The sequence below is a fragment of the Gymnoscopelus braueri genome, assembly GCF_963280865.1.
Source record: "Gymnoscopelus braueri genome assembly, chromosome: 9".
NCBI lineage: Eukaryota > Metazoa > Chordata > Actinopteri > Myctophiformes > Myctophidae > Gymnoscopelus > Gymnoscopelus braueri.
The window spans coordinates 35557668-35571442 of NC_137610.1; the positions used below are offsets into that span (position 1 = coordinate 35557668).

The window sequence follows — 13775 nt, forward strand, 5'->3', positions numbered from 1 at the left end:
AGAGGGTAGACAGCAGACAGGCATTTCAGTGACATCACTGTCTTTACGAACGCCGAGCGCCGACCGACAGCGTACCCACTGTAGAGGCGGGAGAGGCGGTCGCCTGCCCAACTAAGATCTCGCCTCCCCTAAAAAAATAAATAACCCGAAAATGTGTCATTGCGTGCTTAATGTCCTCAAAGTCACGCATCCAACAAGCTTTGAACTGAGCAGATTGGACCTTCTGTTCCAGAGATAATGACCAAAACCTATTGAAAACGTCCACTTTCGACAGTTTTCTGGGTATTGAAAACCTTAAGGGATGCGTCCGTGATGCGACCACTTAAAGTCTGGATCTCCGATGCTAGCGGTTTTGACATACTGATGGAGTATATTATAGTATATTGTGGGTAGTATATCGAGATGAAAGATATGGGACATTAAAAAGGACAAATTAAACAAATGGGACAGATTATTAGAACACAAAAAAAATCGCTACAGCCTCAGTAGTTAACCAGTGAAATGACGGTATTTTACAATGCCTCTCATGGGATTGCATTGAGAGCTGCAGTTCATCGTTCTAACGGACCCCGAGTGTCAAAAGTGGGCGTGGATTTGTAGGCCTTCCGCTTCCGGCCGTGTGTCTCTATTTTATAACTCTATGGTTGACAGACAGCAGTGACGTCTTGTAGAAGTTTCGGTAATAGTAGGTTTTGGTCATGATTCAAAGTGCTTTGAGGAGATTAGTGAACCAAGCTGCTTGTGTTCAACGATCCCTGAAATGTGCGCCTCCTTCGCATAAGCTTGTTTCATCTGCATTTGTGCCGTCAAACAACAGAGGCTTTTCTGATCATGTGAAGGACGAAGCCCCGCACCAGTTTGACACTTCGTTGCTCCAGTTCCTCGCATGTCCACTGTCCAAACAGCCACTGAGGTAAGTAATTTAAAAAAACATGGAAATGTCATTATTATTGCCTAAATCAGGGGTCTTTAACACGGGGTCCGGGGTCCTAGGGGGTCCTCAGAGCTACTATAGGAGAGCTGCCAAATGTTTGTGTGAAAATAACTTTTTTTTCCTTTTCTGAGGGGAATATTAGCCGAAAATAGCCGATCTACAAGCTCACGCGTTGTGAGCTTGTAGAGGTTTGTTGTAGTGGAAAAAAGAGCAGATCAAGTACAAGTTTTCTAAGTATTGTTGAGGGTTTAAGTGGTTATTGGTTAACTGTCTGAAAATACACATTAACATGAATCCAACACAACGCTACACATTGACAGTGCTGTCAAACAAATCTATTGAACTATTATATGAAATTTATGGAAAAAGTTGAATCTGCAAGACTGCAACACAATTTTATACACGTAGTGGGTGGGGGGGGTCCCTGCTTCATCTCTCTCTCACCTAAGGGGTCCTTGGACTGAAAAACGTTGAATACCCCTGGCCTAAATGGTGTAATTCAGCTGTATCATTTGGTCCCTGCATTGATCTATGACGCATTTAGTATGTTTATGTTAAGTTTCAAAAGGGGTATAGTTGCTGTAAACGTTTAGGCTTTAAATCCCATTGCCAGTTACATACATCTTAAAATGCAGGATATGTTGTTCCTCCGCAGTAAGACTATCTCGATAACAGGCCCATGGAAATGAGTAATGTACAGTATTGCTCTTGTTTTCATCCTTGCTCAGGTACGACGAGAAGACCAACGAGTTGGTGAATGAAGAGCTTGGCATCGCCTACCCCATCATCGATGGCATCCCCAACATGATCCCTCAGGACGCACGTCTCATACAGAAGGACACAGAGGCGCCGACTGAACCCACACAGGGATAGAAACAAAGACGGAATCACAGAGCCTATAACCCAGAAATAGTGTCCTTTCTAATAGTAGGCTGATGTTGACCGACACATTCTGACCACAGAGACATACACATGACCTACATGTAAGGACTTACATCAGTGCAAAGGACTCTCATATACATTACTCTCATATATATATATATAAGGTACATTAGTCTGTTGAGAGGAGAAATTAATGTAGTTTTTGCTTTGGTAGTAGTAGTTTAAATAAGTGTGAAGATGGCATACTGAAAACATTATCTTATCGGACTACTGCCATTTAATTCAGATACAACTATAACACAGGACAGCCTGCTACAGTTATTGTATATATATTATCTGCCACTATGTTCGCCCTGTCCAATCTGGTGGTGCTGGTACCTATAGTGTCGCTGTGTGGCTTGTTCTACTCTGCTGCAGTGGATGAGAACTTTCCCCAAGGCTGTACCAGCAGCAGCAGTCTCTGTTTCTACAGTCTGCTTCTGCCAGTCACCATCCCAGTCTATGTCTTTTTCCACCTTTGGAGCTGGATGGGGATCAAACTCTTCAGGCACAACTAGGATGCTCCTAGTTGACGCACGCCTTGTTCTGTTCATTTAACCCATTCAATCCGGCAACGGATAGATTTCTTTGGCTATTCAAAAATAGCAGATATACAAGCTCATAGCACGGCACCTGCTATTTTAGAAAAATCATGAAACTTTGTGCAAGTATTTGATTTTTTTTTTTTTAATCTGACATTTGTAACTCAAATCTTTGCATCTGGGGGTCCCTGGAACTAAATATTTTACAAATGTTCGCTTAAAAATATATATATTCCAAGATTTACAAATTTTCACGATTTTTCTAAAATAGCAGATCTACAAGCTCATAGCGCTGCACTCGGTGCTGCGCAATGAGCTTGTATCAGCTATTTTTGAATAGCCAAATAAATCTTAAAATGACGCAAATGATGTAAATGGTAATGTGTAGCTTTACGTGTTATGCTTATTTGTAATGGAGGTGGTTATATGAATAAAGATTTCTTTGAATAAGGGGTTGGTGCATTTCTTTAACGTCAGTAAAAGAAATTGCTGCTGTAGTGTGTGTATACAGTATGTGACATGTATAATAATGTAGGGTTGGCAAGGAATTACTCTTATTGTGATTTACTTTACTTAGAACATCAAAATATTAATGGTCACAGCAGTGTTTAATATTATTACTTTTATAGCAGGAGGACACAGTTGGAAAATTGTCACTGCAATAAGAAAGTTGTTTTGTTTTACAATAAATTAACAAATGGCCATTTGTAAGTGGCAAGTAATTTTCTTCTAAAGTGAACAGCAATAATGCACAACATTAATTATGAAATAGTCCAGTATTCAATAGCTGAAACAATAACTTATTTTATCTCAAAGTGTTAACAAAGAACAAAGTTATCACAAAACTATCTGGATAACTTAAAAAAAATGAATCAATCAAAATGAAATGAAAATGAATCAATAGATTGACCATTATACATGAAACCAAACTTCAGGAATGTACATTTAATGTACATTTTGAATCAAGTGCACATTTCAATCAAACTGGGCAAATTATATACTTAATGTTTAGCGTAACTATGAGGCCTGGGTGCAAAGTTTACTATCTTTTTAACATCTAGCTGGTATTCCTCCAACTAGCCCAGTCAAATAATCCCTCCAAATTAGAACCCTTATCCTTTCTAATCCATCTCTATCTCTGTCCATCTCATCAAATACTGTAATTTCAGTGTCTTCCACTTTTCTTCCCCTTGTGAAGTTTCATCAGTGAGGATTTCATCAGTGGGGAGTCAGGTCTGTGTGAATGTCCATCTCCCTTCATTTTGAAGAAGAAGGATTCGTTGAGTCTTGTTTGGACCGCTCTGAGCTGTAGTAAAATGATAATTAATTTGTCAATTTCTGTTAACCTCTACAACAATGTTATATTTATGCAAAACACGCATAAACAACTGTAGTTTTCCAACAGAATAGAATGTAATTTTTAATATTGTGAATCAGATTTGGTGGTGGTAATATTGTGCATCAGATTTGGTGGTTTTCCCCAAGTATAGCTTTGTTATCAGAGCCACAAATACTTCTAGATCTTTTTTTAAACTAATGTTTAAATGTAATAATGATTATGGAATTTCTCACCTGTGTCAGGTCAAACTTGCCAGTGCGCTCACTGTCCTCACTGGAAGTGGTGGTGCCTGTGGACTTGGGCTCTGGCTCTGACTGGGGAGAGGGGGGTGTTTCATCTTTACACCTTTTCTTTTCTTCGCTATCTGTTGGGGAATATATCAGTTCCTCCTCACTTTCATCTTTGATCTCTATAGGTGAAGATGAAAGATGCTGGTTGCCATGCTTGTCGGCTACATCTTTGACACCAAGAGCTGAAGTCTTGCCTGAACAGGACAAACAACTGCCCAACTGTGCTCTTGTTCTTTGCGGCAGACTCAGATCTACAGGTTTCAAGTCCTCTGAGCTCTCCGTCACTTTACTTTCTTGGCAGAACCTGAGGAAAAATGAGAGCTCAGTGGTGAAGAAATTCTCTGTCTGTGTGGATGTGTTGTTTGTTGATATTGGGGGAAAGAGTGATGGTTTATTTGTAGGCTTCAAGCATGGGGGAGACATCTGGTTATTCTGGTTTGGTGTGTGGGTCTTCTCTGTCAGCTTTGTGACATCCTGGTCAGGTTTCTCTTTCTTGGGCTTTCTCATCTGATGTAACTGTGGGAGTTCATGCTGAGCATGCCTCTGCAAGTGCTTCTGATGTCTGTCTGACGCTGCATGATTTAGCATGAGATGTGGTGATGGTGGCCGTTTTCCCCTGAATTGCTCACTGAGGATGAGTGGAATTGAACTGATGCCCTCCTCCATGTTTTCACTACTGGATGGTTCAGACGATGAACATCTGAATGTCTTCTGGGTTATAAAGAGGTCCTGGCTCTGGCTGTATGCATCATCTCCGGTGCATTGAGAGTCATTGTCCTGTGGTTGGCTGTGGCTCTGCACGGTCTGTGTTCCATATTGCAGTTTCTCATCGTCTCTCATCACTTGACTCTCTGAGAAATTACTGTCTTTTTCTTGGGGTGGCTGTGAGATTACCCTAGGGTGTTTGGCAACAATGTAACCAGGTGATAAATGAAATGCCACTTTCTTTTTGGTTTTGGCTGTTTTGGGGGAGATGAAGTAATTAGTTATTGTATTAGGCTTTGCCTGCGTATCACTTTGTGAATCAGATGTGGCAGGTTTGATTGCGGATATCTGCTCAGGCCTTATGCATTGAGCAACAGGGTTAAGTGCACTGTCATCCTGTGTCAATGTAAAACTGTCATCCAGTTCTAAACTCACACTCTTCTTGTCTTTCTTTTTCTTCTTCTTCTTCTTTTTCTTCTTCATCACCTCATCACCTCTTTGAGGTTCTGGGGTTCTGGGCTTCTTCTGTTTCTTTTTCTTCAGGATGCTGCTTTCCTTTTCCAAGGCTGTGTCACCTTTGATTCTTTTACCATTTTTGTCTTTCTTGTATTTTTTCTTTCTCTTAGTCTTTTTCTTCTCAGGTGAAGTCCAGTATGTGTCCCAATCCAAGTCTGAATCTGCCTCTGCAGCCATGATCCTGTGTAGTACAAGGAGAGAGTTAGTGTGTGTGTGTGTGTGTGTGTGTGTGTGTGTGTGTGTGTGTGTGTGTGTGTGTGTGTGTGTGTGTGTGTGTGTGTGTGTGCACAGATCTCATGCAGATCCTTTCTAGCTAATTAAAGCACATTTTTAATTTTGAAGCACTTTTTCTGAATTCAAGCAATGGTGCTTAGCAAACATGCACCACCAAAGAGAGTACATCATTACAGAAAGCTTGCTATGAGATACTGTTCACACTGATCGCACACAGATATCACGTGTCCTGTTCAAATCCCATACACAAACAAAAACACAAAATATTTTTTTACTGGCAACATGTAAGAAGAAGCAGAAATGGACTGGCTTTAGCACTAGGCTGAAGATGTTCCGGTATGTGGCCAGCCAAGGCAAGCCCCATTACTATAACATTGTGAAAGCTAACAAGGTTGGCAATGTGCAAAGTTTTCTTTTACACAGAAATAGTAATTTTTTAAGTTTGTATTTGCTCCACATTACAAATAAACAGATTCAGACTTTATTTTGTCTAAAATCAGCACAGTGCCAGTTTAGAGGTTAGGCTAGTGCAAGAATCAAGAATTAAGAGGATTTATTTGTCACTCATACAGGTACAAGCAGCGGAATGTTGGTGTATTATGCATTTACATGTGCTGTAGTAACTTGATTATTGCCAGTACTGATTTCAGAAACGTCATGTAAACGTGAAACAGCGTTTTCTGTTCCAGGTAAAGGGATTAAGGGAGACCGAGGTAACAGCTTTCTTCTTACATTAACCACTTGAACCCTAGCACGGCACCCCTATCCTGAGGGAAACATTAGCCAAACATAGCAGATCTACAAGGCCACAACGCAGATCGGCTATTTTTGTCAAAGAGGGGGAAAGGAGCAGACCAAGCTACTTTTCTAAGTATTGGAGGTTTAAGTGGTCAACTGTCTGAAAAAACACATTAACATGAATCCAACACAACGCAACACAACACAACACAATGACAGTGCTGTGACTGTCAAACAAGTCAGTGAAACTAGAATATGAAATCTATGAAAAAGTTTAAAAACACGATTTTATACAATATATAGTGGTGGGGGTCCCTGCTTCATCTGAATCATCTCTCTCAGCTAGGGGGTCCTTGGGCTGAAAAACGTTGAAGACCCCTGCAGCAGTGTAAGATTGAAATGTAGCTACCTGGCCTGTCTGACCGCCAGGTCTGCACACACCCCTCCTCCTCCTCCCCCTCAGATGTATCGCTCTGCAACAATGTAGCCCCAAGTCAAGCCACCACTGAGAAATCAACGAAAAGCAACAATGTATCTTCTTGCTGCGGAGTTAAGTTAAGCCTTCGTCGTACGGCGGTGTCGCGCACAGAGAATAGCAGGTCTACAGGCTCACAACGCCTTGCCATGCGTTGTGATGCGTTGTGAGCTTGTATATCTAGTATTTTTTCGGCGAGCAAGCTACAGCGTCGCACTAGAGATTATATACCTGTATATATTAGTCAGATGTATGTGAAGAGGTTTCAGCTCAACACTACTCTATTAACCCCGGCTGTGTTTTTAAGTCGTATCTGAAATGTACTTGGCTTCTGAGCACACCGCGAGCCTTTGATGATGCGTTTAAGTCTAAAACGTCTACATCCCCCATAAAGAGTGCAAGAGAAACAAATGCAGTTAATGCACTAAAAGAATAAATCAAGATTACCTCTGGATTATCTTTTCCGGGTTTTTTGGTCGCAACAAAGTTGACATCAAAGGGACCGCTGTCACCGCTCATATAGGTGCACTACTGATGAACCCGCTCATTCAACTCTGCAACCCAAACATCGCGCCACCGTCACTCCCATGATGCCTCTGTCTTCCTGCCGGAAATAGCCGATCTACAAGCGACTCGCCGAAAAAAGCCGATCTAAAAGGCAAACTGGCTTGAAGCGAGCTTGCCTTGTAGATTGGCTTTTTTTCGGCGCGCGACACCATCGTACATTGGAAACATTCAATACAGTTACAATGTTTCCTTTCCACCAGTGTTAATTGGAAACATTGTAACAAACTGACACTGCAGAAAACAGTCTATCTATCACCTCCTCTGCTTTAGCATGTACTGCACATACTTTGTTTGTGGTTGAATAGTAGTAGACAAGCAGAAGTGGAGAACTTGTCATGCGATTTCAGTAGATGAGTATCAATGAGCCTCAGGTGTAAAGTCAAGAGTGTTAATTAAAATGACTGAGTTATAGTTATTAGGCAGTTACATGTTGGATTTGGCTATGGAAATGTTTAGAAGGGACAATTTGGGATAATTGATTGCAGCAAATAATACTGTAAATGAGTTTAAGTGTAGCTTTTAAACAGCCTACAACGTGGACTGCATTAATGAGTTTAAAATTAAGTTTAAGTAACCCATGGACTGGGGGATTCTTTATTTCTAACAATTTTATGCAAAAACTAAGTGAAAGTCAGTCAAAGTGCCTGACAAAACATAGCCTAATTGTTAGTTAGTTATTAGTTTATAGACCTAGGCCTATATTTAATTAATAACATACATGGCTAAACAAAATAGAGTTGATAAACTTTTGACACCCACTCAGGCAATCTCAAATTTCTCACAGTAGTAGACTGGGAAGTGTGAGTCCTTGGTCACCCATTGTGCTTAGTGTTTTCATAGGCCCTGTCCATGTGCTCCATTCATGACTCCCCTTTTCATGGTGGGAAGAAGTCTCTCTGATCCATCGTCTGAAAATGAAGGCCCTATGAGGTCACTGAACAAGAATGATGTGAGGCAGAGCCCACCAGTGCTCTTCAGTGGAAATAGGATGTGGGCCTGGCTCTTTGCGTCATAGCTTTGTTGACTATGCTTTGTTCCTGTAACGTAGCACCTTATGATGTCACTAGGGGGTGACACTGACAGTGACCACCAGGTCAAAATAGTTCAGTCACAGGGCAGGCAGCAGAACCGTGTTTTGTGGCACATGTGGGAGATGGAAATAATTATAGGCTACTTATGCATTGAGCAACAGGGTTAGGTGCACTGTCATTCTGTGTCAATGTATCCAGTCCTAAATTCAAACTCTCCTTTTCTTTCTTCCTTCTTCTTATTTTTCTTCTCCATCACCTCTTTGAATTTCAGGTGTGCAGACAAACAGTCTGGATATAACAGTAAGGATATCTTAAACATTCAGGATAGGCATAATGGCTACATTGTTGCATTTTGAAACATTGCTGATAAAGCAGAAAACAAAATGTCCTAATTTGTTTTCCAGGATTCCAGGACTCTTTCCAGACATACAATATGATTGATCAGGTGCAAAAACATTGGTCCTGTTTTAAAATGATATGACTCTAAATCCTGGGGAGAATGACTTATTTTACCACAGTATGACCTAGAATTACAGTATTTGAATTTCCAACCACATGCTAGAGTATTGAATTGTAGCCTGACCAAATTCAAACAATGATTAAGTTAATTATGTTATGAGGCATACTTCCCTAGAGCAGTGGTTCTCAAAATGGGGTCCGGGGATACAGGGGTCCTTGAGCGTGTTCCAAGGGGTCCCCAGCAAAATGAAGAACAGTTTAATTTCACAAATCGAATTTTGAGAATGTATAAGAATGTACGTTAAAATCATATTTCACTCTCTCCACTGTTATCTCCCTACCTACACAGTTGTAGAATTATTTACTATATCTAATCTAACAAAAACAATAGAGAGCTGCACCATTATTTCATAATGCATTATTTGTCCTTCTTTCCAGGGAAGATGTTAAACTCCACTTTATGAAAAGGGGCAATAAACTCATTGTAGGACACTCAACCCCCTTTGGACCAAACCACCTTGGACTAAGTTATCAGGTTGGTAAGATGTAATTGTTCAGCCAGACGTTAATTCCTTAATTTGGTCTTTTCCAAACCTATGTCTAAAGGATTTTATTCAGCCCTTGTTGAGTCTTGGGAAAACTTGTGCGGCTTTGGATGCTTAGCCAGTGGTTTGGAAAATTCAGCTCTGTTATCTGGTATCTGGTGGTATCTGTGCCCCCTGTTTATACCAACGATGCTCTCACACGACAATGTTCTTCTCCTGTGAAATGGAAGATTGAGTATATATACCAATAAACAAAATGTTGTTGTTTATTTGACCACAGTATGCCTTTAGAAAACATATTATTAGAAAATGAATCACTAGATGTTTGGATTTTGTTGTCGTTTCTGTCAGTGCACTAAGACTCAATAACTACGTAATGGCAGGTTCTTTGGCACAGATTAAGAGCACTGACCTTAACTGCATTGAACACTAGCTTCCCGACTGTCATAATAGGCAAACATTTGCAGAAAATAGGCAAACATTTGCAGAAAATAGGCAAACATTCGGTGAAAATAGCAGGGCTCACAATGCGTCGCAACACAATGTGTTGACATTTGGTGTAGAAGGAAAAAAGTAGGGGGCCGAGTACAGACCGCTGGGGAACTCTGGTCAAGGAATATAGGGTTTAGGTGGTTATTGTGCATATATTTGGTGAGGTAAAGTTACTCTGGCCATAGTGACTGCAGATTAGGATGATTCACAGAACATTATACACATCTGTAATATGGCTGCTGTGGAGAATCAGATGTATTAGACATATAATAGTCAGTGTCATTCAGTCCACACATAATAATAGGTATGGTGTTTGGATGACTTCCAGATCAGGATTGTCCTCATCTGTTTTCCACTGCTCTTGATGCTCCATTCGTCCGGGGCGCTACATTACTTCTGCCTGCAAATGTTCAACAAGCCTTACCCCTCGGGTTTTAGCTTTACACCTGAGGTGTAAAAAATGAGGAAAACCATCCGGAGTGAGCGGATGTCATCCGCCTCAATCCTACAGTAACATCCCTTAAGGGTTAAAACACATCTGTGCAGCAGGATTGTACAGATTGTGTAGCACCTTTCAATAACTTTATTTATCATGATGGTAGTTCTAAAGTATGCCATGAAATCTGACAGTTAACTTAACAGTAGTTAAACTTAAAAGTAAATATCAAATATTTAACCCATGTTTTACCATTGTGCTTGTGAGAATACAGCTATATTGGGCCCATTCCCTGTAGTTCCCTGTTAAGAAAAGTCGAATTACAACTGTACATCCCCAATGTAAGACCTAAATACGAATCACATTATCACTCCAAAAGAAAACATTTCCTTTTTGTAGAAGTACAATAACAGCCTTACATGCCCTCATAATGTGTTAATCACATTCTCCTATTATTCCTGCTGAGGATATTGAATTCACATCTGAGGAGAGAGTTTTTGTTGCCACGGTAATCGCACGTGGCAGGGAGACAAAGCCCTTAAATCTGTGTAGGCCTAGGTGGGATCTTTAGTGTCTTCCTTCAGGTGTGAAGGTGGTAAAATGTATGAAATGGGCCAAACAATCCAGGTTTCCTGCTTTAACACTCCACATGGTGACTCATTTGGCCATGACTGTATGTATATGTTTATGCGTGCATGTGTGCTTTGCATGAACTCTTTGCCATAGTGGAACGGTGGACAGCAGGCCAACACGAGCACCCACCGGAGCCGCCTTTGAATGGCCACACGCTCATGTTATTGCAGGATCATCAATCTTCCTTAACGTGTGTGTATGTGTGTATATGAAATGAATACGCTTCTTGAAAGATGGCACTTTTGAGACAGTATACACTCAGTCAGAATCCCTCTTCCGCTACACACATACACATACACGTACGCACGCACGTGGACGCACACACACACGATTACTTGCATCCAGATGTGCACTCAAAACCACCCAGTGTGGTGGTTGATGGCGAGTTTCTTCCGGGTCAGTGAGAATGACCTAGTCTGACCAAAACAAGGCTTCCTCTCAAGTTGTTGGACAATACTTCAATCCCCTCAGTCTGATTTATGGAGAGGAAGTGCCGACGTCTTAAGGCATGTCTACTACTCTGTCAAGAATAACGTTTACTCTTCCATATCATGCATGAATCCTGAAGAGACAGCAGCCAAAATGGAGATGGGGATGACATTTCACTCGGATGTACTGTATGTATATACATACACACACAGGCAGAAACATAAAAAACATGAACCCTAGCATCCCTATTTTGCAGTGAACATCCAGTAAAAATAACTGATCTACAAGCTCACATCATTGTGACGCGTTCTGAGCTTGTATATCGGCTATCCTCTGCAAAGAGATTTGGTATAGAGGGGGGAAAAAGGAACAGACTAACTATAGAGCCCGACCCCGGTCAACTAGTATTATAGAGTTAATTAACATGCACTATAGGCAATTGAGCAGGCACATTCACTCACACTGAAGAGAATTTATTTAAGAATGAATTCCTCAGATGTTACGTATTGATGTTTATTCAGAATCTCTGCTCGTCTTCGTTACAAATATGAACCGACTGTCTGCAACAGTAGGGGAAAAACAAACATAACTGACTTGAGTCACACCTGACAAAGACTGCCCGCTAGACTGATCGGCTACCTTATAACCATGAATGCATTAGTAAGTGGGTAGTCTCGTGTAGCCAGACAACTATTCCACAATCTCCGAATGCTATATAGAGTCTGGAACTACACCTCCCGAAATCCGAGAGAGGAAGCTGGCACTTCCGTTCACGAAAATATATTTTAAAATATCTTTAAATTTTATTTTTTTATTTCCATTTCTGCTTAGCATCAAGCTATATATGCTTAGATGATTTTGATTTATATTAGGATACATTTGCGCGACTGTAAAGGCGAAACGGAAGTGGGGAGGAGCCTTCACATCCGCTTTATATTTTAATTAACTCTCTGGCTGCCAAGAACGAGTCATAACGAGTCATTGTCACAACGCCCTGGCTGCCAGGAACGAGTTATAACGAGTTTTTGAAAAAAAACGTTCAGAACCCAAGATATCATGATCTGAAGATTTGCTGCTCCATTCACTTCTTGTTTAACTTATTACTTAAAAAGGCTGTATCTTGCTCTTGTGTACTTTTTTTTTTACTATGTATTTTTGGCCCAGACATGTTATTTTCAAAGGCAGACAATTAACAATTAACGAGGTCGCGATGACCTCGTTGACATTTGTGAAACCACACAATGAAACCCTCAGTGATTAGCATCCATCAGGGGATCGATCATACTGGAGATAAATATTCTGTGACTACTTGAAAAAGGTAAGAAAATTGAAAAATCGCTGGCAGTGGGCAAACGCAGCCAGAAATAAGTCTGGCAGTGAGAGATCATGATCAAAGCTTCCACGTCCCAGACTGTATGACCGGAAACATTTGAAAATTGTGGGAGGCAACAGTCTGGCCACGCGAGACTAGTAAGTGGGTGACTCACTCAAGGGGAATGACCTGGTCCTGGAAGACACAGTTTCCCAGGACTCTATACACAGAACGATGCAGTATGGACTTAAGAACACATCCTGGCGGGTCCATTATTGTTCCATTTACACTCTACCGTAACTTTTATAAACACGCACAGGTTACAACAGGCCTAAATGGATTAACTAACATGGTGGTCACCTTTAGTTTCACACATCCATATCAGGCCTACAATGTATAACAAATTAAGTTTATTACTTTGCACTAAAGATACAGCACTTGCAAATCGCTCCACTCCAGTTTATAGAACAGAACACCCATGGCATTATGATTTATGCATTTAGACTCATGACATGTATTTCTAGAAAGCAGCATGTGAGATGAGAAAGAGATAGAATGTGTCTTGAGGTTTGATGCATTAATAGGCAGTGGCCGACTTAATATAAATTGTAATTTGAAATGTTTGTGTCTGCATTTGATCTTGTCTACCTAAAAGGATATCAATTTCAATTAAACTCAGCTGAGAGTGTCCATTCTTGTCCTTTGAGAGCTAAACTAACAATCAGGAGTTTGCTCTGTAATGTTGCCAAATCTTGGTGCATCGCCTCCTAGGGAACCAAGAAAAGCCAGTGAGCATTTCTGGGAAAAGAAGGATTGAGTTCAAACTGAGCGGTGCTAGCTGTAATGTCAGGGAGAAATGAAGGGTGTACATGAGCTCATACACACGTTTGAGGTCCTCCTATCTGACCCTTGACCATACATAATAAATCCTGTCAATATATGGCTTCATATAGGCATCTCTTACTTGTATCTTATAACATAGAATAAATAGGTATATTTGACACTTTGCCTTTTTGGCAGCTTCTGCATTTCAAGATCAGACAAATATTTAAATGACCTACTTCACAATAATAGAAAAAAAACATGAACCTTCTAAACAAACATCTGTAATGAAATGTGTACTTGTGTTTTACCGTAGGCTATTTCTAATGGTTTGATATGACAAGAATCTATGCTG

At 40.6% G+C, this 13775-nt stretch overlaps 1 protein-coding gene across 1 annotated transcript; it reads left to right on the plus strand.

Annotated features, from left to right (window-relative positions):
• Positions 1-1819: 1819 nt before the first annotated feature.
• On the plus strand, positions 1820-2812 carry LOC308091414 (phosphatidylinositol N-acetylglucosaminyltransferase subunit Y-like). The gene has a single exon (XM_080437029.1). The coding sequence runs from the start codon at positions 2161-2163 to the stop codon at positions 2371-2373; it is 213 nt and encodes a 70-aa protein (XP_080293155.1). The 5' UTR covers positions 1820-2160; the 3' UTR covers positions 2374-2812.
• Positions 2813-13775: the final 10963 nt, after the last annotated feature.

Excerpts from the sequence above, each read along its gene's own strand:
- LOC308091414 (XM_080437029.1), top strand. The coding sequence starts at position 2,161 with ATGTTCGCCCTGTCCAATCTGGTGGTGCTGGTACCTATAGTGTCGCTG.